The sequence below is a fragment of the Sebastes umbrosus genome, chromosome 12 (genome assembly GCF_015220745.1).
Source record: "Sebastes umbrosus isolate fSebUmb1 chromosome 12, fSebUmb1.pri, whole genome shotgun sequence".
In the NCBI taxonomy this organism is placed as follows: Eukaryota; Metazoa; Chordata; class Actinopteri; order Perciformes; family Sebastidae; genus Sebastes; species Sebastes umbrosus.
In genome coordinates this window covers 8,515,461-8,535,266 of record NC_051280.1, presented here as the reverse complement: position 1 = coordinate 8,535,266, position 19,806 = coordinate 8,515,461, and the positions used below count along the sequence as shown (strand labels likewise).

General features: G+C 41.2%; 2 protein-coding genes and 1 long non-coding RNA gene across 6 annotated transcripts in view; 2 read left to right on the top strand and 1 right to left on the bottom strand.

Annotated features, from left to right (window-relative positions):
- Window positions 1-10,144, top strand: part of zzz3 (zinc finger, ZZ-type containing 3) — a 30,001-nt gene extending 19,857 nt beyond the window's left edge. For all 4 annotated transcript variants that reach the window (XM_037786289.1, XM_037786287.1, XM_037786288.1 and 1 more), the window contains exons 7-12: window positions 1,302-1,403; window positions 1,827-1,922; window positions 3,717-3,866; window positions 6,815-6,949; window positions 7,897-7,997; window positions 8,447-10,144. In XM_037786289.1, the coding sequence (XP_037642217.1) occupies window positions 1,302-1,403; window positions 1,827-1,922; window positions 3,717-3,866; window positions 6,815-6,949; window positions 7,897-7,997; window positions 8,447-8,591 (729 nt within the window). In that variant the 3' untranslated portion in view covers window positions 8,592-10,144. The remainder of the gene's footprint in view (window positions 1-1,301; window positions 1,404-1,826; window positions 1,923-3,716; window positions 3,867-6,814; window positions 6,950-7,896; window positions 7,998-8,446) is intronic.
- An 884-nt stretch (window positions 10,145-11,028) lies between these two features.
- ak5 (adenylate kinase 5) overlaps window positions 11,029-19,806 on the bottom strand; it is a 109,499-nt gene continuing 100,721 nt past the window's right edge. The window contains exons 12-14 of the mRNA XM_037787072.1: window positions 13,888-14,004; window positions 13,315-13,515; window positions 11,029-11,733 (exon numbers count right to left, since the gene is read on the bottom strand). Of these exons, the coding sequence (XP_037643000.1) occupies window positions 11,668-11,733; window positions 13,315-13,515; window positions 13,888-14,004 (384 nt within the window). The 3' untranslated portion in view covers window positions 11,029-11,667. The remainder of the gene's footprint in view (window positions 11,734-13,314; window positions 13,516-13,887; window positions 14,005-19,806) is intronic.
- The window catches only part of LOC119498305, a 67,844-nt gene continuing 65,991 nt past the window's right edge, over window positions 17,954-19,806 (top strand). The window contains exon 1 of the long non-coding RNA XR_005209102.1: window positions 17,954-18,089. This is a non-coding gene — a long non-coding RNA (uncharacterized LOC119498305). The remainder of the gene's footprint in view (window positions 18,090-19,806) is intronic.

The window sequence follows — 19,806 nt, the reverse complement described above, 5'->3', positions numbered from 1 at the left end:
TTCAAAATGTCCCTTAAAGTGAGATTTGTCAAGTATTTAATACTCTTATCAACATGGGAGTGGGCAAATCTGCTTGTAAAATGCTTACGCTTGCAAAAATATGTATATTTATTATTGTAAATCAATTAATAACACAAAACAATGACAAATATTGTCCAGAAACCCTCAAAGGTGCTGCATTTAGCATAAAACATCAACAAGGGGAGACTCATTCACATATCTTGAGGTCAGAGGTCAAGGGACCCCTTTTGAAAATAGCCATGCCAGTTTTTCTTCCGTGCCAAAATATAGCGTAAGTTTGGAGCATTATGTAGCCTTCTTCGAGACAAGCTTGTATGACATGGTGGGTACCAATGGATTCTAGTTTCATATGATGCCAGTATCTTCCCTCCAGCTTTAAAACTGAGCCCGCTACAACCTCCAGAAGATCGATTATGTTAATGTGTTAAAGAAATTAGTGCCGTTAAAACAAATTTGCCTTAACTTGTTATTAACGCGTTAACATTGACAGTCCTTAAAAATATACGTTAAAGGTACAATGAATAGGATTTGTTGGTTGCGGGTTGTAAACACGTCATTCAAAGTTGGCCCCTTCTCCCCGGCTCAACGAAGGTCTCGCCAGCGAGTGAAAGCCAACCCCACATTCACTCTCGTTTTGGAGCGAGCTTTGTCCGCTTGGTGTTTCGCCTCGCTATATTTGTGTTTTTTTGGCGCTGCGTAAACCATTTCCGTAGCTTCCTCTTGAATCCATACGTACTATCTGGAACCTGGTTGCTACGTTTTTATAGAGGCTAGCACCGAGAGACGTCCTGAACACGGCAAAATAAGAAAAATACAGGCAGAAGGCGAGATCTCTGCATATACAGACACCACTACACACCTCTAAGTTCATTTTTGTATCAGTCTATACATTGTTTTTTTTAGGAAGATCCTACTCATTGTGTTTTTAAGCAATGCTATGTAAATCAGTAGTGTTTTGTGTGTTTGAATGAGTACAGTGAAGTGTAATGAACAAACAAAATAAATGCAAGGAAAAGCCTAACCCAAACATCAAACCATACGTCCAGGGAGAGAGAGACAAACTGACTGAATCCACCAGCTTATATAGCTGAGGAGCAGCAGCCACATCTGTGATGCACTTCCTGCTTCCCTCCATAAAAGGGAAAGACAGCCCAGACAGGAAGCCAAGAGAGCTGTCACAATACATTAAACACTAATATGCCAATGCTGCAGATAATCATTTATGCAGTACATGAATTTGTTCCCGCATGGTTTTCACCTGTTTTCTTCCGTTTTGATAGAAAAAACTGGAGCAGCTTCTTGTTAAGTTTCCTCCCGAGGAAGTCGAGTCCAGAAGATGGCAGAAGATTGCTGATGGGCTCGGCAATCGAACATCAAAACAGGTGACAAAGAGGAAACTAAGATTAACTGAAGGAAATGCACGTTTGTTTGATCCCCACTTATTACCTGCTTAGTTCAGAATATTTGGTTTATTTGCACATTTGAGCAGAAAGAATTCACCTCAAAGAAGCTTCAAGATGACATGAACCTGACTTGGCTAAAATTGTATGTTGCCGGCTAAACAACATATTTTCAGTAGTCTTCACTGTCTTCTTGTGCTTTATTAGCATGTCTTGACATTGATAAATCTGTGTGCCTTTACTATGGAAACAGACTGTTAAATTGCATTGAGTGTATACTTTGCAGTACTAAAAGGCCCCTTGCAAGTACTTGGATCATACATTTGCATGACCTCAATTACTCCAAGCAGCTTTATCTCAGTTGGAAATCCTTAATGCGGCCATTTTCCTGTTAAAACATTCCAGGTCGCCAGTCGGGTTCAAAAGTACTTCATCAAACTGACAAAAGCTGGTATCCCTGTGCCTGGAAGAACACCCAACCTGTGCATGTACACTAAAAAGGTAACTCTTTACTCGTTTATCAAACCCTTTAACACACTGAATTACTAATGTCATTTAAACAAATGCTTTCTTTAAGTGTCTTTAAGTAAGGATTGGGTAGTTAATTCATTATTGTTCTGTTTTGACTAGGGCTGTCAATTGATTGATTGTCCATAGTTAATAACGATTAATCGCTAATTAATCTCTCATTTTTTTGTCTTTTCAAAATTACATTAAAGGGAGATTTATCAAGTATTTAATACTCTTATCAACATTGGAGCGGGAGAAATCAATTAACAACACAAAACACTGACAAATATTGTCAAACTCAAGCCTAACAGGCAACAACAGCTGTCAGTGTGTCATTGTGCTGACTTGACTATGACTCGCCAAAATGTAGCATAAGTATGTAGTGTTATTTAACCTCCTTTGTGACAAGCTAGTATGACATGATGTTGAGGACTTGATACCAATGGATTCCTTAGTTTTCTAGTTTCATATGATACTAGTATCTTCACTCTAGACAACAATCTCTGAAAGTGGTCCAGTATTGAGGGAGAACGCTGTAGATGGCAGCTGCTCACAGGTTGCAATATGGTGCTATTGGGGCAAGCTGGCACCATCATTTACGTCCACTAAAAGTGCTTGTTTTTGTCATGACAGGCTCTGATTGTTATTATAAGTGTCTGACAACATTATGGAAAAAGTCTCGTTTAAAGAGAAGTCTCGTTGTGAAATCTGGCGAGGTGACGTGCTGCTGGAAGACTACGGTGGAATAGTGGAATACATCCGTGGTGGAAACGCGAGAGCCAGCTGGGCAGAGTTTGTTGTGTTAGAATACAGAAAGCGTAGTTTAGTGTTATCTAAAAGATTTTCAATGTCATGGCTGAAAATTTAGATGATTTCGACAATGTGGATGAGGTCTTTGAATTTGATGGCCGCCCGTATTTGTTTGAACCGGAGTATACGGATATTCAGATTTCACAACGACATTTCTCCTCGAGCTGGATTTGGACACAATAACAAACAGATCAGATCAAGTGAAAGGTCAGAAAAACGTTTTGTTTCTCTATAAGGTCTTTTCCACAATGTTGTCAGACACTTCTAATAACAATCTGAGCCTGTCAGCAGCAAAAACAAACACTTTTAGTGAACGGAACGTTACATTGACGCTGCTCTCTTGCCCTCACAGCTCATTTAGCGGCTGCTGTCTACAGCGTTCTCCCTCAATACTGGACCACTTTCAGAAATTATTGTCTCCATTAGTCACTTGGATAAAAACACATGGGAAAATACGGTCAAGGTTTAAAAGATATGTACTCGGTGTAAAAATGTACAGTTGAAAAATAAACGTATCACTTACACTTACCAACATATGCTGATACCAATAAAGCCATGATGAGGTTAAAACAGCTGACGACATCAGCTAAACAAATATATTTGTTGTGCTCAAATATTGTCATCATTTAGCAAAATCAATGCTTGTTACATGCACATTTTTTACATGCAATTTTGCACTTCAATAGCCTTTTTAATCAAATCTGTTATAATGTTTTTGTCAACTATGATGCATAAGAGTGGAACATTGTATTGAGCATCAGTGTCATTATTTCATATCTAATTCTTCATACTTTTCCCACACAAGATACATGTATGTCAATATTGAAAAGTATTTCCCAGCCCTACTTTTAAGCATCTGCAAAAATGTTATAAAAATGTCATTGTTGCTATTGTATTGACTTCTAAGAAATGACATAACAGTACATGTTTAAGGGGACTTGTCTGCTCTTGTAACGGTACCTGTTTGTTCCCCAGGCATCCAGTAAGAGGCAGCACCACCTCAACAAGCACCTGTACCGGCCGTCTACTTTCCTGACCTCCTACGAGCCTCCAGTCTACATGGATGAAGATGACGAGCGCTCGGCGTATTACAGCAGCGTGCAGGACCCCTCTGCTGATGACTCGGTCAGTCCTCTGTCACATCACACAACACTAATAACTGGAAGTCCCACTGATTTTTCATTAATTTTAAGTGTACTTCTTTTTGCACACATCCAACTCCCATTTATTTATCTTGGGAGATTATCATGTAATTGATCCCACGACTTTTTAGTGTCACTGATCACCGAGCGGACTGTGGTACTTTGCTGCTTAATTAAGCTTATCACGAGCTCCCATGCCTTCTTCTCTCTCACTGTCCACAGTCTTACCCTCTCCTCCGCATGTAAGCAGTGACCTGTAAGATAAAGAAAGGGCAAAGCTGCATGTTATGTGCCCTGGGGAGCTTGTTTTATACCTGACTACTCTATTTAAATCCATTTAAGAAGAGGCGACTTAAGCAACTGCTTCCTGCCTTGTCACTTGTCTGTTTTCATATGACTGACTCTCCCTCTTAACTCCACTTTAACACCTTTGGGTGAAATAAGCCATTTGGCCCTTGATCATGCATGTCTGTACCCTTTTTTTTCCACTTCAATCAGGGCAGCGTGTACCGTTGAAAACGGCTAAATCAGAGCAGGGGGTCCGGCAAGCCTCGCCTTGCCTTTCTTTCCATTTGAACTGCGCGACTCCTGACGCTCGCCGTTACCCAAGCGCTGACATTTTCCTTCTCTCCCTTTGATGGCAGTAACCTTTAAGTAAAACCGGGTCGCCGCGTCCTGCTGAGAACACAGGCTGCCGGCTCCACCAACGCATTAACAAAACCTCTGACACCGCCAGTATGAAGTAAAGTCACAAAGGTGCTGCCAGCATGGGCCACAATAATTTCTCACCTCACCAGGTTGTCCTTTACTTTGGCCGCGTTTGCAGGAAGGAATCGAAAGTCTGCTGAGGGCAAATGCGTCAGCAGCTTGGCATGATTTTCACAAAGTCATTTCCTGCCAAGACCTGGAAGTGCAATGATAGATTTGTACAAATTTTTTGATTTGCACCTCGCAACTTTTCTTCAATTTTGAAGTTTTTTCCCCGTCTTCCCTTCCCTCCTCTCATTAAAAAGATGAAGGCATGGCTCAAAATGAACTTTTCACCTCGGTGTCCCGCTACTGTCCCGAATTCAACTTTCAACTGTCCAAGTCTTAACAATCAATGTCTTTTTTTCATTCTACATCATAAATATAGTTTTATTATAAACGGTTTATTATAAACTATGCAAGATAATCCTCTGAGACCCACAATAGACCCATTTTAATCTTTTTTAGGGGGGTACAGAGGGTCTCTAGGGGGAGATAGCAGGTCAGCAGTAGATGTCACATAGAAGTTGTGTACATCATCTGAAAGCTGGGAACCTGAAGATTAATTTGAGCTTCAGCACAGCACGGTGTGTCGAGCTGCTCTAGTCATGAATCAGAAATAAACATGAATTTATGAATTAATAAATTATTTGAAATAAATTGTAAAAGTGTATAAGGGTTTTGAACATTATGAAAGAAGTATTAGTACAGTATTTGATGGTGTTTCCTCTATTATGTCTCAGGAGTTGTTGCAGCAATTTTTGGGTTGATACTATTTTTTATACAGATTTGGTGCTAAATTTAACAATTTTTTACCACTCAAAAATTGCTGAAAATGATGAATAATCCGTCCAAAATACCACGTTAAGACACCAAGACCTTGAGGAACATCATATAAAAAGCAATGCTGTGATTCGGTTTCAAAATCTTTTGACATTTGGAGATTTCTGCAAAAATTGCATTTTCCGGCGATTAGATGGCGAGCACTTCTGTTCTGGAAACTACTCGGAAAGCCCCTTATTGTCAATTCCAAGACTGTTTAGGGACCCCAGTATGCAGGAATATTCATACAATACAATTCACTATTTTAGAATAGGCAAAAATAACACATTTATACTGCATGCAAAAAACTGCATGGTTTTGCCCCAAACTGCATGTGATTATCATAAAGTGGGCATGTCTGTGAAGGTTAGACTCGTGGGTACCCATAGAACCCATTTCCATTCAAATATCTTGAGGTCAGAGGTCACGGGACCCCTTTGAAAATGGCCGTAACAGTTTTTCCTCGCCAAAATTAGCTAGTATGACATGGTTGGTGCCAATGGATTCCTTAGGTTTTGTAGTTTCATATGATGTCAGGATCTTCACTCTAGCTTTAAAATAATTTGTGGCATTAAAACGAATTTGCGTTAACTCGTTATCGTGTTAACTTTGACAGCCCTAATAGTTTTATTATAAACTATTTATTATAAACTATGCAAGTTAACTAGCATCACTTCATTAACTCACTCTGGTCCGCCATGGACGTTCTGCTCGTTGTTTCCTGCACTTACTGTATATCTGAATAAAAAACTGAGATCACCCCCGGTGTTTGGCCACAATCAGTTTCCATTATTCTTTTAGTCATTGGTTGATTTACTGTTTCTTGTTTATTTGTAACTGTTTGATCGATAAATGCATCACTGCAAACTAAGGTGCAGAAATGCAAACCTGTTTCTGATAGGTATACAGCGATGGAAATTTACATACACATGAACATATCTCACAGAAAACTTAAATAAGTGTCAATAATATTTCCATTTTATTCTGAACTGTGAACTTGTCCCCGGGACAACGGGACATCCTTAATTTCGAGCGCTGGGTGGAGGCTCGCAGTGGTGTCTTTGTGAAGGAGACAGCGGTTTGCACTCAATGTACTTTCAGCCGAAAGACGATCTCTGCTTACTGCAACATTATTGCCCAAACAGAAGAAAACCTAGATTGGTGTTTTATGGATACGTTGCTCTTGTTCAGCTAAGATTAGATTGATCAATAGTGGCAGCAAATTTGTCTGCAGGTTCATATCAGGTACATCTAGAAATATAATCAGATTGGATCCCTGGAGTGATGTCGAGATATTTTGCCCTGACGCCTATCAGTCATCATCTTTCTGTGTGTGTTTGTCTTTCCTTCCCTCACACTCAGGATGACGAGGCTATACCTGTGGAGTTGAGAAATTTGCCAGAGTACAAAGAGCTTTTAGAGCTGAAGCGCCTGAAAAAACAGACGCTCCAGGAGATCCATGAGGACAAGGCCGGGATGCGGCACGCAGGCTACAAGGTGAAGACTTTGCACACTTCTGTACAGCACACTGACAGCATTAAAGCCGGACTTCTACATATAACTGTGCTCTCAATATATGAGAGGTAATGAAATCACATCCTGAGTCAGAGGGATTATACTGTAATTCGATCAACGGGGACAAAGTTTGTGTCCAGTTTCCACCAATTCTATCAGTTCTGAGTACGTAGCATGTTCCCACTGTTCCGAAAACGGTACAAGGTGTGTTTTTAAAAAGGAAAACATCCACCCTAGAATTCCTCCATTTTTGACTGTGATGTTGATGGACTATATATCCCATAATGCAGCACACATCGAAAATAGAGGAAGCCATTAAATAGCATAGATTTATAGTAGAAAACCTGCTCTGGTTACAGTGTGGAAATCCAAAAATAAATAATTAAAAATACATATTTTATTGTAGTTACTGTAGTATTCCCTTATCCGAAATATTACCTTCTCTGTGACGTGTTGTGACAATATCGACATTCAAATGTTAGTGTCCAAAGAAATCAGTGTTTGCTGTTCAGTTATCAATCAGTTTTTACCAGCTTTTAATAGCGGTGTCACGATTCGATTTGACTTTCAACTTTAAGGTCACGATTCGATTTGATTTAAACATGCCATTGTCGACTATGGAGTCTTGATTGGTAAAGATCAACAGATCATTGGTTTTATGCCCTGACAACTGTCATTTACACTTTCAAATTCTTCTTTAAAAAGAGACTCCCTTTTTTTTAGAAAGTGTTTCAAAAATTTGACTACAAACAGTCTACAATATAAGAACGCAGTGGCTTATGTTGGAAATTGTGATTTTTGTGATCGGAAGCTAATTTTGATCGATTTCCGATTTTGGAATCGAAATCGTGACACCCCTAGTGTTTAATGGTGTTATACTATTTTAAACATGTTGGATGTGTGTGTGTGTGTTTGTTTGTTTTGTGCAGTGTGACGTCTGCGGCATGGAGCCCATCCAGGGAGTGAGGTGGCACTGTCAGGATTGTCCGCAGGACAACTCGGTTGATTTCTGCTCCAACTGCTCCGACTGGTGAGATCCTCCACCTCCTGTCATGAGAGTGAAATTACCACATACAGACATGCAACTTAAAACAATATTGATTTGTCTACCATAAGAAATGTTTTCATAGATTTTACTGTGTTTTTTTAAAAAAAATGTATCCCTTTTAATATCTACTGTTTTAAATGAAAGGGAGTGACTGCATGAATGTGATGACGGAGCTTTATTTGTCAGGTATTAGATTTACTGGAACAGACAAAACAGACATTCCTGTCTTGTTATTTTAGTGGCATTTATTTAAAGTTGTTTTTTTTAGTATAGCAGAGATACAGAGTGGAGATTCTCATCAACGGCCCCAAACTGTCCGTTGGCTTGGTGTGTCAGGGTCTTAACTCTTCCTTTCCTTCAGGATCGTGAGACTGACACAGCGGCTCTTTCACTGACATTTTCCCTTTTTTTTTTCCCTGCTCGTCCTCCAGCTTGTTCAAGACAGAGACCCACAAGCCTAACCACCACTTGGAACCGGTGCACCAAGCAGACACTTTTCTGGACAGGGACTACTGCCTGCCGCAGAGCACAGGCTACAACTACCTGGACCCTAACTACTTTCCAGCCAACAGATGACAGGGTCCCAGGCGCCTCTAGCTCCAGGCTCTCTCCACATATCCCACAGGCCACTCTGTGCATGGCTCCATCCTCCAAGTCCAAGATAACCGCTTAACCCGCCGCCAGGCAGGAAGGCCAGCAGGCTGGCAGACAGCCAGGGGCCTCAGAGCAGACCACAGTGCTGCTGGTGGGGTGGGGTAGGGGGGGAGGGGGGGTGCTGTTGGTAAACTGGCCTCCCTGACTCAAGCAAAGGGCGGCCATGTTGGTTCCTCAGAACAAGGGGGCCCTGCTCCACCTCAGCCAGGTTAATCAATGGATCTGTGATTTGAAACGATACACTATTTTTAAAAAAACAAACAAAAAACAAGGCACACCGACATTCCCGAGCTCTGTGACTCCAGGAGGGCTGCCCCCCCTTTCTCCTCTTCCCCTCATCGCCCTCCAGTTTACCTCCCTGTGCTGCTTCGAAAACTGGAGAATTGACGATCAGTCTGGTGAGGCGCCACCTAATGGAGATGTGTGGTCATAGTGGACTGTGAAGTCATCAACTGAGATACACATAGGTGGTTTGTATGTGTGTATGTGGTCTCCGTGTTATGCAAGAGTGAAAAATGTTCTAGCTAGGTATCCGTAGATTGAGTATTTATGAGTCGCAGCTTCCTCAGCGGGAGCTGCTGCGAGAGAAGTTAGGCGGCGTGGAGCGTGACGCCGAGGTCGGTGTGTTTTTTCCGGCCGCAGACTGTAGGAAGTTCTGCTGATCCACAGACCTGTACGTGTTGAACGGACCGTGCGCCCATGTTTGAGCATGGAGCCATCCCCTACCACTGTCACACACAACGCTGCTCTCTCACCTTTCAAACACAAACACACTGACACACACTTTCATCTCTATTTCCTTTCCGTTTTGCTCTCTCCACTAAAACATGTCTAACAAGGAAGCACTACAGCACGGAGAGCAAATGTTTTTGAAGGCAGGCGAATGGGAACGTATGGAAAGTTTTTTGTTTTCATTTTTTTTTTCTCCTCCCCCCCAATGTGTGCCGTTGTTGATCATGTTGAGTGTAAAAGTATATGGTGAAAAGTAGTCAGCGCTAGTTGCTGTGTGCCATTTTTAAAAAGAGAATTTTTCCTTTTTCTGGGGAAGGGAATTCCACCTCTGAACCTGGCCACAACTTCTCCCTTTCCTGCGTGGCGCCATCGACCCACATTGTCCTACATCATCGATCCAGTCATCATGCCTCTAGATCTTCTTTAATTTTGCAGTCCACTTTAAAAAGGTCCATTTAAAAGATTGTATTTTTATTAATCTATTTAAAAAAAAAAAAAAAAGAATTGCGGTAGTGGTTGGTGCCTCCACAGTGGAACACACCCACAATTTTATACACATAGATTTTGTTGTGCTTGAGTAGACACCATTTTGTATGGTTTTCGTCTCCTTCCCTCACCCCCTTTGCCCTGCTTCAATATCTGTGTATAACAGTCTGTTCTTATGTAAAAAAAAATAATAATGTAAAAAAAAAAATGCTAGAGGAGAACCGTGGAAATAAAAGTATGTGAAAATAGTGTTTCTACACCTGTGGTTCCTGTATTATTATTATTATTATTATTATTATATGGTTCTGCAGTTTAGAGCTGCAACGATTAGTAGATTATTCATTAGTTGATTTGATTACTTAAAAATATATGCAATAATTAACTAAAAAACATTGTATGGACTAATTATTGATTAAATGAATCCCTCTCAATCATCAGGCTTGAGTTTGCCATGTTATGAATTGAGCATATTTTTTAGGCTAAATGCAGTACCTGTGAGGGTTTCTGGACAATATTTGTCATTGTTTTGTGTTAATAATTGATTTCCAATAATAAATATATACATACATTTGCATAAAGCAAGCATTTTGCCCACTCCCATGTTGATAAGAGTATTAAATACTTGACAAATCTCCCTTTTAAGGTACATTTTGAACAGATAAACAATGTGCGATTAATTTGCGATTAATCGCAATTAACTATTAATCGTGATCCAATATTTGAATCGATTGACAGCCCTAGAATGGATGCAATGTAGAAACCTCCAGGTGAAGTCAAGAAGATGTGAAAATGTTCAAGTGCCTGATTTTTTTTTTTTTCTCTTTCCGTTTGTGCTCCCAACATGTGACCTTTGGTGGTTCAAACGCTCCGTGACTCATCACATGCTGCGGTTAAAGCTAATATTGCTGATCTTGGATCCATGTGTTGTATCAGCTTAAAGGTGGATACACACAGGCAAAATGTTTTTGTGCATTTTAAACAGTATGTTAAACTATCCCTTTGTTACTTTATATATAATTTCGGCACCTTTTTGTTGTGATCTTCTCACCAGCAGATGGCGATATCAGATCAGCTGTGGCCATTCCCTGTCCTCTCACACACACACACACACATAAAGCACCAAAGCACACACTCAGAAGTCCTCCTCTTAGCAAATGCACTGGCTTTATTGAATGTTAAATACCAGACTTAAACAAACACCTGCACGATGAGCTTGGAAACATACAAATGCAATATTCTTTAATACTCTTTTCTGCTTTTTATTGAATGCACAAAAGGCAGTTAAGCTTGATTGTAATTCTTGCATGCTTGTTACGATATAAAGCATGTTTGCTGTGCATGAGAGCATGAGCGCACACTGACATTTCCACTTTCTAACGCGGCGGGAACCCTCCCTCTGCTCCTTCGGTGGGAGAGATTTCACATTCAACTAGAAACATGCTCTCAGTCACAGCAGGGAATGCTGTTTTCTCAGTACAGTTACCTGCCTCGGTCCGGCAGTTGGCAGCATATATTGAGGTCAATATAAGAGAGAGACAATGCAAGTGGATGAAGCAGAATGTGACAACCAGGCGCTTCGTCAGTGTCAAAAGCAGAAAGAGGTTTCACTGATTGCTGGGAGTGTTTGGGGACATGCATACCACAGTTCAACGAGCGTATGTCTGGTGCAGGTGTGATGTTATGTGGGTGTGGTGTGGCGAGTCTCCAGAGAGAGAGAAGGTCTTCACAGGTGGACCCCCCCCCCTCTGGACGGCAGAGTTTGGGGAGGAAATTGTAGAAATCAGAAGGTCTCCATCACCTGGCAGATCTGGGCGAACACTTCGTCTGGCGACCTCTCGGCGTCAACCTGCAGACGGAGACAAACTGTGCTGAGACGAGGCCCTTTCAAAAACCATCAGTGTCTTAATATGCAGTCGAGGACAGAACAGTCTGCCGCAGTGCAACCTCTGCGAGCTCACAGCAGACTGGTGACCTCAATACCTGCTGTGGCATTTAAAGCCTGCACACACACACAACACCTGATGTGGCATTTAAACGTTCAAACGGCTCATTTTAAAGGGACAGATCAACCCCCGAACAGAAATTCTGTGATTATCTACTGACCCTCGTGTCAGTGGAGACGTCAGTGAAAGGATCAATCACACAGCGAGCTAACCCCTGTGCTTACATCCAGGCCTTCAGCTCCAAATATATTCTAAAATAATCATTTCTATTAGAGAGAAATGAAAATTGTATAGTTGTTTAACTTTATTGTTTTTATTTGTTTTGTCTATAAAGCTTGGAAAAGAAGGCAAATTAGCTGTTTGCGTGTTCCTTATGTTGATTTTTCTTGTATGTTTATATACAGATTGGTAACAAATCAAAGGAAAAATTAAGGAATAACAAATGCAGATGCTTCCATACATGGCATGAGGAGTCACTGACTAGTTGGATGTGTGAAGCTGATATGAATCAATATGTAATGGACCGTGACGCAATATTAAAAACTTAATGTTCATGCATTATATTTCTTCAAACAGCTCATGAAACCTGATTTATTTTAACCGAACACTTGCACTGTGTCCAAAAACTCCTTCACTATGTCCTATCATGCACATAAACTAGGGCTGTCAATCGATTCAAATAGTTGGTCATGGTTGTCCATAGTTAATCGTAAATTAATCACACATTTTTTATTTGTTCAAAATGTACCTCAAAGGGACATTTGTTAAGTATTTAATATTCTTATCAACATGGGAGTGGGCAAATGTGCTTGCGTTGTGCAAATGTATGTATATATTTATTATTGTGCATGTGATTATCATAAAGTGGGCATGTCTGTAAAGGGGAGACTCGTGGGTACCCATAGAATCCATTTTTATTCACATATCTTGAGGTCAGAGGTCAAGGGACCCCTTTGAAAAAGGCATTTCCAGTTTTTCCTCGCCAGAATTTTGTGTAAGTTTGGAGCGTATTTAGACTCCTTCGCGAGAAACTAGTATGACATGGTTGGTACCAATGGATTCATTAGGTTTTATAGTTTCATATGACAGCAGTATCTTCACTCTTGCTTTAAAACAACCTAAAAATGTATCGTGTTAACTTTGACAGCCCTAACATAAACTAAAGTAAAAGTTCTGCCAGAATGTTAAATAGAAAAATATGGGAGATAATTAGATAAGTATTGGGGCCTTTTGTACCCAGGGTGCAATTGTTTGGCTACAAAAACACTCGAGGAACTAATCTTTTACTTTAAAAGAAGGCAGGAATGTGTTTGAGGGGCCTTTAAATGTGAATGAATTTCAGCTGAGATGAAGTGGATAGAAGTAAGCTAATTCTCATTTGATGGGTGAAGTGCTCCTGACCCCTGACCCCTGACCCTGGCAGAGTTAGCTGCATCCAGCCACACAGAATAAAAACTAATTTCTCTCTAAAAAAACAATGTTACCGTGTGCAGAAGCTTCTTGCGTTCATAATGAGCTGCCACCGCCTGGCTGTCGCTGCAGAAGCTCTCAGCCCTCCTGTGCAGGACGCCGTCTCTGTCTGAGGCCGGGTGGAGGCCGGAGCTGGATCCGCGGCGACACTGCAGGCGACTGGACATGGTGTCGGCCGAGCAGCTCAGCAGGAGCACCGCGCTGGGCTCCCCCATCTGACACACAAGGCACAGGAGGAGGAAAGTCAGCAACAAGTCCAGGTGACGGCAGGTGACTGTATGTCACTGTGCTGTTATCCCATCAGTGTTAGTGTTACTCTATCACTCTGCATCAGGAAAAAAGGGACATTTTTCTTCCATTTGCTGCTCTTGTGACAAACAAATAATTGTCCCTCTGAACACATCATTTCAGTTTGTTGTGCTTCACCATTTTCTACCATTATCTCCATAATGTTTTACTATACGTCATATTTAGTTGTCATTTTAAATTTTGTTCCAAATCAAATGAGCTGAGCATGAACATGATTTCAACTTTCTCTTCTTTTATTCATGTTCCTGACTACAGGTGTGTCAGTCCGGGGCTCCGACCTTGGCCTCATAGTCCTCAGCATGTCTCAGGTCTCTGGGGAAGCTGCTGATCACGAGACTTTTCCCCTGCCGGACTGCCGCCGCCACCGCATCACCCAGCAGCTCCAGCAGTGTGTCCTGGACATCCAATACACACAAACAACACAAGCATTCATTACCATGTAAACACCAATGACTCAACTTAGACCATCTAAAAAAGCAGGGATATGCATGCATTTATACATTTGTGTGAGGCCTTCCGTATACGTACAGCAGGCTGGATTACCAACTGAACAAAGCAGGTTCACTGTGTGTCTATTAATGAGCATGGAAAATGATTCTTGAAATATTTCCTATCTATAGGGGCCCTGCCTTATGTCACAATTTAGTTCTAAGATCTTTTTTATGTTTAAAGTTGTGCTAACATGGCGAATAGTCAGAAATAAACTTCTGTTGTATCAAACAATAGCTGCAAACGGACGATTTTAGCTTAATATTTATTTTAAATATTGCTTAATCTTTTGATTATGTCGATTAATAGTCAGAAGAATGTCAGAACAATGCCCATCACATGTTCCCAGAGCCCCAGGTAATGTCTTCTTCACATTGCATATTTTGTCTGACCAACAATTCAAAACCCAAAACATGAAATCAAAAACAGAGACCATTAACAAAATCGTCAGGTTTGAGAAGCTGAAACCAGCAAATGTTTGACATTTTTTGCTTGATAAATGACTTAAACGATTTATAAATGATCAAAATAACTGTCAGGATATAATGAACGTTTTATAAGAATACATTTTTTATTATATTTGCTCAAAGTTACCAACTTTAGCTTTAATTTGTTGTGGAAGATCAGAGTAAATGCAGATGTCGCACTGAAGCTGAGGAGTGAAATACAAAACACAACATTCACACATGTGAACACAGTACAATGCAATGCTTTTCTTTGTTTGCATTTTTATTCTTTTCTTTTTCCAGTTTGTAAGGAGGTTCCTAGAAATGCTGCACATGATCATACGGTATATCTTTTTTTTATTATATTCAGACAAACATCAAAATGCCTAGAGTGACATAATAGACATAATACATGAACACCTTTTGAAAAAGGACTTTCAGTTTGTTGTCAACACTGCTTCATATTAGGTTGCATTGTAGTTTCAGTCCAAATCTGTCACACGTACATGAACATTAACTACAGTTTGTGACCACTGTACTTTCAGAGCCATTTCCTTGTATTCATATGCACTGAAGTAATGACTTTCAACACTCTTCTCCTTGATGGTTAAATAATGAAGCAGTTTTATAATTATTATTATTATTTATTATTATTGATGGTTTTAAGTAAAGTGGGAAGATACCGGAGCACCCGGAGTAAAACCCACACTACTGAAGTAGACAACTCACTGCTGCCCACTAAGGAGGCCCTGAGAGACCATTCACTGGTCCTACAGAGACTGATGTCTCTCCTATAGAGGACATTCACTGGTCCTACAGAGACTGATGTCTCTCCTATAGAGGACATTCACTGGTCCTACAGAGACTGATGTCTCTCCTATAGAGGACATTCACTGGTCCTACAGAGACTGATGTCTCTCCTATAGAGGACATTCACTGGTCCTACAGAGACTGATGTCTGTCCTATAGAGGCCCATCACTGGTCCTACAGAGACTGGTCTCAGTCCAATAGAGGCCAATCACTGGCGGGAGGCAGGACTAATACATTATCGCTTAGAAAATAAAGTGTTCAAGCTCTTGAAGCAGCAGAAGAACTTGCTGGTGGTGAAGCAACAACCCGTTGGTGGTGTCTTCAGGTGGTTTTCTATAGTGGAGGCTATGTATTCATCAAATTCAGTCTGGTTCAGAATCATTGAGACCAGCACGCCTGTTGCAGAGCCCCACTTCTTGCAGAGGTCCTTGTGGATCGTCTTGTCGACCTCATTTATCATTTTCGGGGTGATTTCAATTTCTACTCCCTCGACTTCTGCCCATATTTTTTCAAAGACGCGCTCAACGATGACCTTTGGGTTTTCAAATTTGCAGTTCACCTTGACTTTGCGGAAGATCCGCGCCACCAGCTTCTCAACAATAAGCAGGACAGCGTGTTTTTTTTCTTCTATCTGTGCTTTGAGCTGCTTAGATGCTGTGAGTATCGATTTTGCCAAATCGGTGTTCTTTAAAGCGTCTGTGGCCCGGCCAACGTGGATGCCAGCATAAGTGGCCAACCACCACCTCAGCAGTCCAAAGTAACACCAGACTTTGCGGTGTATTTGAGCCTCCATCATCTCACGTATTGAAGCATACTCTGACTGTATGAGTGATTGTGGCACAACGTCAGGTATCCCCTCCATGATGTAATCGTAGAGGAGATCACAAAGTGCCTTTGTAAAGACCAGGTCTTTTCCACTGCTAATGTTTTTGAGTCTAGCCAACAGAGCTTTTTGTTTTCCATCACCGTTTGACAGAACTGTAGAGGTAAAATCACTCATGAACTCCTGAATCTCATCCTTGTTTTTAGCTTCGGAGTTGGGGAAGAATTTTTTCTTCAGCTCAGTTGCGCATCGATGAATTGACAGTTTGGCAAACTGTGTGGCAAAAAAGGTCTTTATCTTTTTTGCCAGTCCCTTCAATTTCAATTTCCTCACTTTTTTGGGTTCTGGGCAGGCACTGGCCAGACTCTCAACCTCGTCGCTGATTGACTGAACGATCTGAGCTGCAATATTTTCGGTGTCACACTGCAGCAGCTCTTGCTCGGTGTTGTGCATATCATCTAGAAGAGGTCTGGTGATTTCCCTGAGCTCTTCCCTAATTATTTTCTGTGCAAGTTTTGTGGTTGCAGCCACAAAGCTGTCGTCACCACGCTGTTGTCCATCAGTTACAGATGTGTCCTGATTTGCGGGACGGTCCAAATGGCGGAATTTGGTGAGTTTGCAGGAAGAAGATCTTGCAATCTCTGGCCTCGGTGATTGTCGAGGTGTGCACTTCATTTTGCCCATGAACGTTTTAAACATCTGGCATGCATGACTGACCATTTCAGCAAGTGTCTTAGACTCAAGGTAAGACGCATCCTCTGCTGATGAGCTGTTGACCTGTTTTGCAACTTCTTCAGCAATTAAGTCGGTCAAGGAAATCGTATTGACGCATGTTATTTCGATGCCCACGTCCAGAACCAAGGCAAGAGTCCGAGGGAGTGTGTCTCCCAGACGGGACAGAACACAATCCTTAGACATGGTCGTGTCCTGAGGCAAAATGGACTCTGCCAATATTGAAATCAGTTCCAAAATCATATTTGCCAACATCACTTGTGTGGCTTCATCAGCTGCACCTGATTTCAGCAATGCCTGCTGTTCAGCTGTGATCCTTTGGAAAAAGGATTCAATCGCAGGACGAAGAATCTCCATTGCAATCTTTCTAGTCATTATGATTATCTTTGATGCTTTTTTGAACTTCTGTCAAAATCCTGCTGTAAAACAAATTCTCCTACTACCCTGCTAGTCCTGCTCTTACTGTCCTGCTCTCTCAGTCGCTCAGCCTGCAATGATGGCAGGAATTATTCTCTCCTATAAGTAAAATTATCTTCAAAGCCAAACCTGAGATCAATGCAACCGACCTGACGTCACAGATCAAAGGAGCCCCGTTTTAAACTCTGACCTGACGTCACAGATCAAAGGAGCCCCGTTTTAAACTCTGACCTGACGTCACAGATCAAAGGAGCCCCATTTTAAACTCTGACCTGACGTCACAGCTCACTACGACCTGACGTCAGTTGCCCTTAGCAACCGTTGCTAGGCACCTGCAGCAGCTCTTGATCGTTTTCTCGGGAATCAGCTGGACATATTCAAGTCAGCCAGTAGTTTTCAAATCAATAACCACAAATAAACTACCACAGTTACCATTCTAGCTACCTTTACTTTAGTAAAAACACCATTGGTAAGGTTGCTTGTTTTGGGATGTTTTTGGGGGGAGAGTTTCTTCTTTTGGGGGTTTCTGTCGCAAGATCTGGCAACACCGCACGTGACGCACTCCAACTGCTCTTCTGCTCTGCTGTCCTGCTAGCTAGCTAACTAACTGCTAACACCTCCTGCTTGTGTTTAAAGCATTTTATAATCAGCTAAATTGGTAAAAGCTGCATCATGTTGCTTCAAGAGGACTTTGTGGGTGAAGAAACATCGTGTTTGTTGCAGGAGAATCCTCTGTCATCCTAAACCACTTCAACCTGGAAGGTATGTTTCACTTCAACTAGCTCTGAGGCCAGAGGCCTGGACTACGAAGCAGGGTTTATGGTTATCGAGGTAACTTCAGGGTTAACTCTTCAGGGTTTCCAGTCCTACGAAGCTGGTTCACTTCTTACCATGGTAACTTATGCTGAACAGCTAACCTGCTCCGGAGCAGGTTAGCCGTTCAGCATCAGAGATCAACTCTATGAAAGCACCTCCTACTGACCAATCAGAGCTCAGTGCACAGATCCTATGATAATATTACACACATATGAAGAAGTTACAGTCATAATCCAGGCTAATGACAACACAGTTTAAACTGACAAATGCAGAAAGGACAGCTGGATTTATGCTGAGGGTGTTTACCGCTTTGATTTATATTCTTTTATTTATATTTTTTAACTTGCTCTTGAGTCCGTTTCACACCGTCAGGGAGGGGGACGCAGGTGAAAGAAGGTTTAAAAGATGATAGACACCACGTGTTACACCCAGGGTAAAATGATGAGTAGTCTATTCATCTACTACACTCTTAAACACTATTTATGTTTAGACAGCATATCTGACATTTGAGTGTTCCGTTAAATGAATAAGTCTGTTAATTTACGCATTCACACATCAGAGTTTTTTCTTTTACCAGCTGTTCTTTCTGCATTTGGCAGCTTCAACTGTGTTTTTTAGTCTGGATTAAGTGTTTAACTTTTCGTATTTGTCTAATATAGTTTACTCTTCCTTTGTTAAATGTCTCTCTCTGCCTGTCTGTCTGCTGACAGTAGACTTGTCCATGTCTGTGATTGGTCAGGAGCTGCAAACACCTCCTCGTTCATGTGAACGCGCTCAAAACCAGACTGAGAAACACACAAGCTGTTTTCGAAACCGCATACTGCATACTACTGAGGAGCGCAGTATGCAGTATGCAGTACATACTGCATACTACTGAGGAGCGCAGTATGCAGTATGCAGTACATACTGCATACTGCGCATCCTCAGTAGTATGCAGTATGGAACGTGAATCGGTTTATTTTGTAGTACGCGAGGCCGAGTTTCGCGGGCTTCCGGTTTTGGAAAGCTTAAAAAAAACTTAAAAGTTACGGCTTTGCTATGGGTAAAGTTAACGTTAGTAGGACAGATTACGTTCGTTACAGATAGACAGTAGCACTTATGAATTGCTGTCCTTACATTAAATTAGAAAAATAATATGCTATTTTTACATTTATATTATATTAAAAATAATATGCTATTTTTACATTTATATTATATTAAAAATAATATGCTATTTTTACATTTATATTCCTCCCTGTCCACCGCTGTCACCGGGATGTTGACGTCCGTCATTTCCGCCATTACAAAAATTTCCAAAAAGTGACCGTCGCAGCGCATTGCATTGTGGGATACAGTAGGCGAGGTAGACTGGTCTGATGCATACTGGAGAATTTTTCCAAATCAGTACGTCATCCGGGTATTTTTGGCATACTGGAGATTTTGCTTTTGTTCGCATACTGCATACTACATACTACATTTTGGCCAAATCAGTACGTACTACTAGTATAGTATGCGGTTTCGAAAACAGCCACAGTGTACTTGTCTAAATAAAATAGCGTTCACGATAATAATAGATGAATGGAATACACGTCTTTTAATCCTGCGAACAGTAAAATGCGTCTATGAGTATTTAAAGATCCTTTCACCTGCTTCTCCCCTCTCTGGCGGTGTGAAACGGACTCAA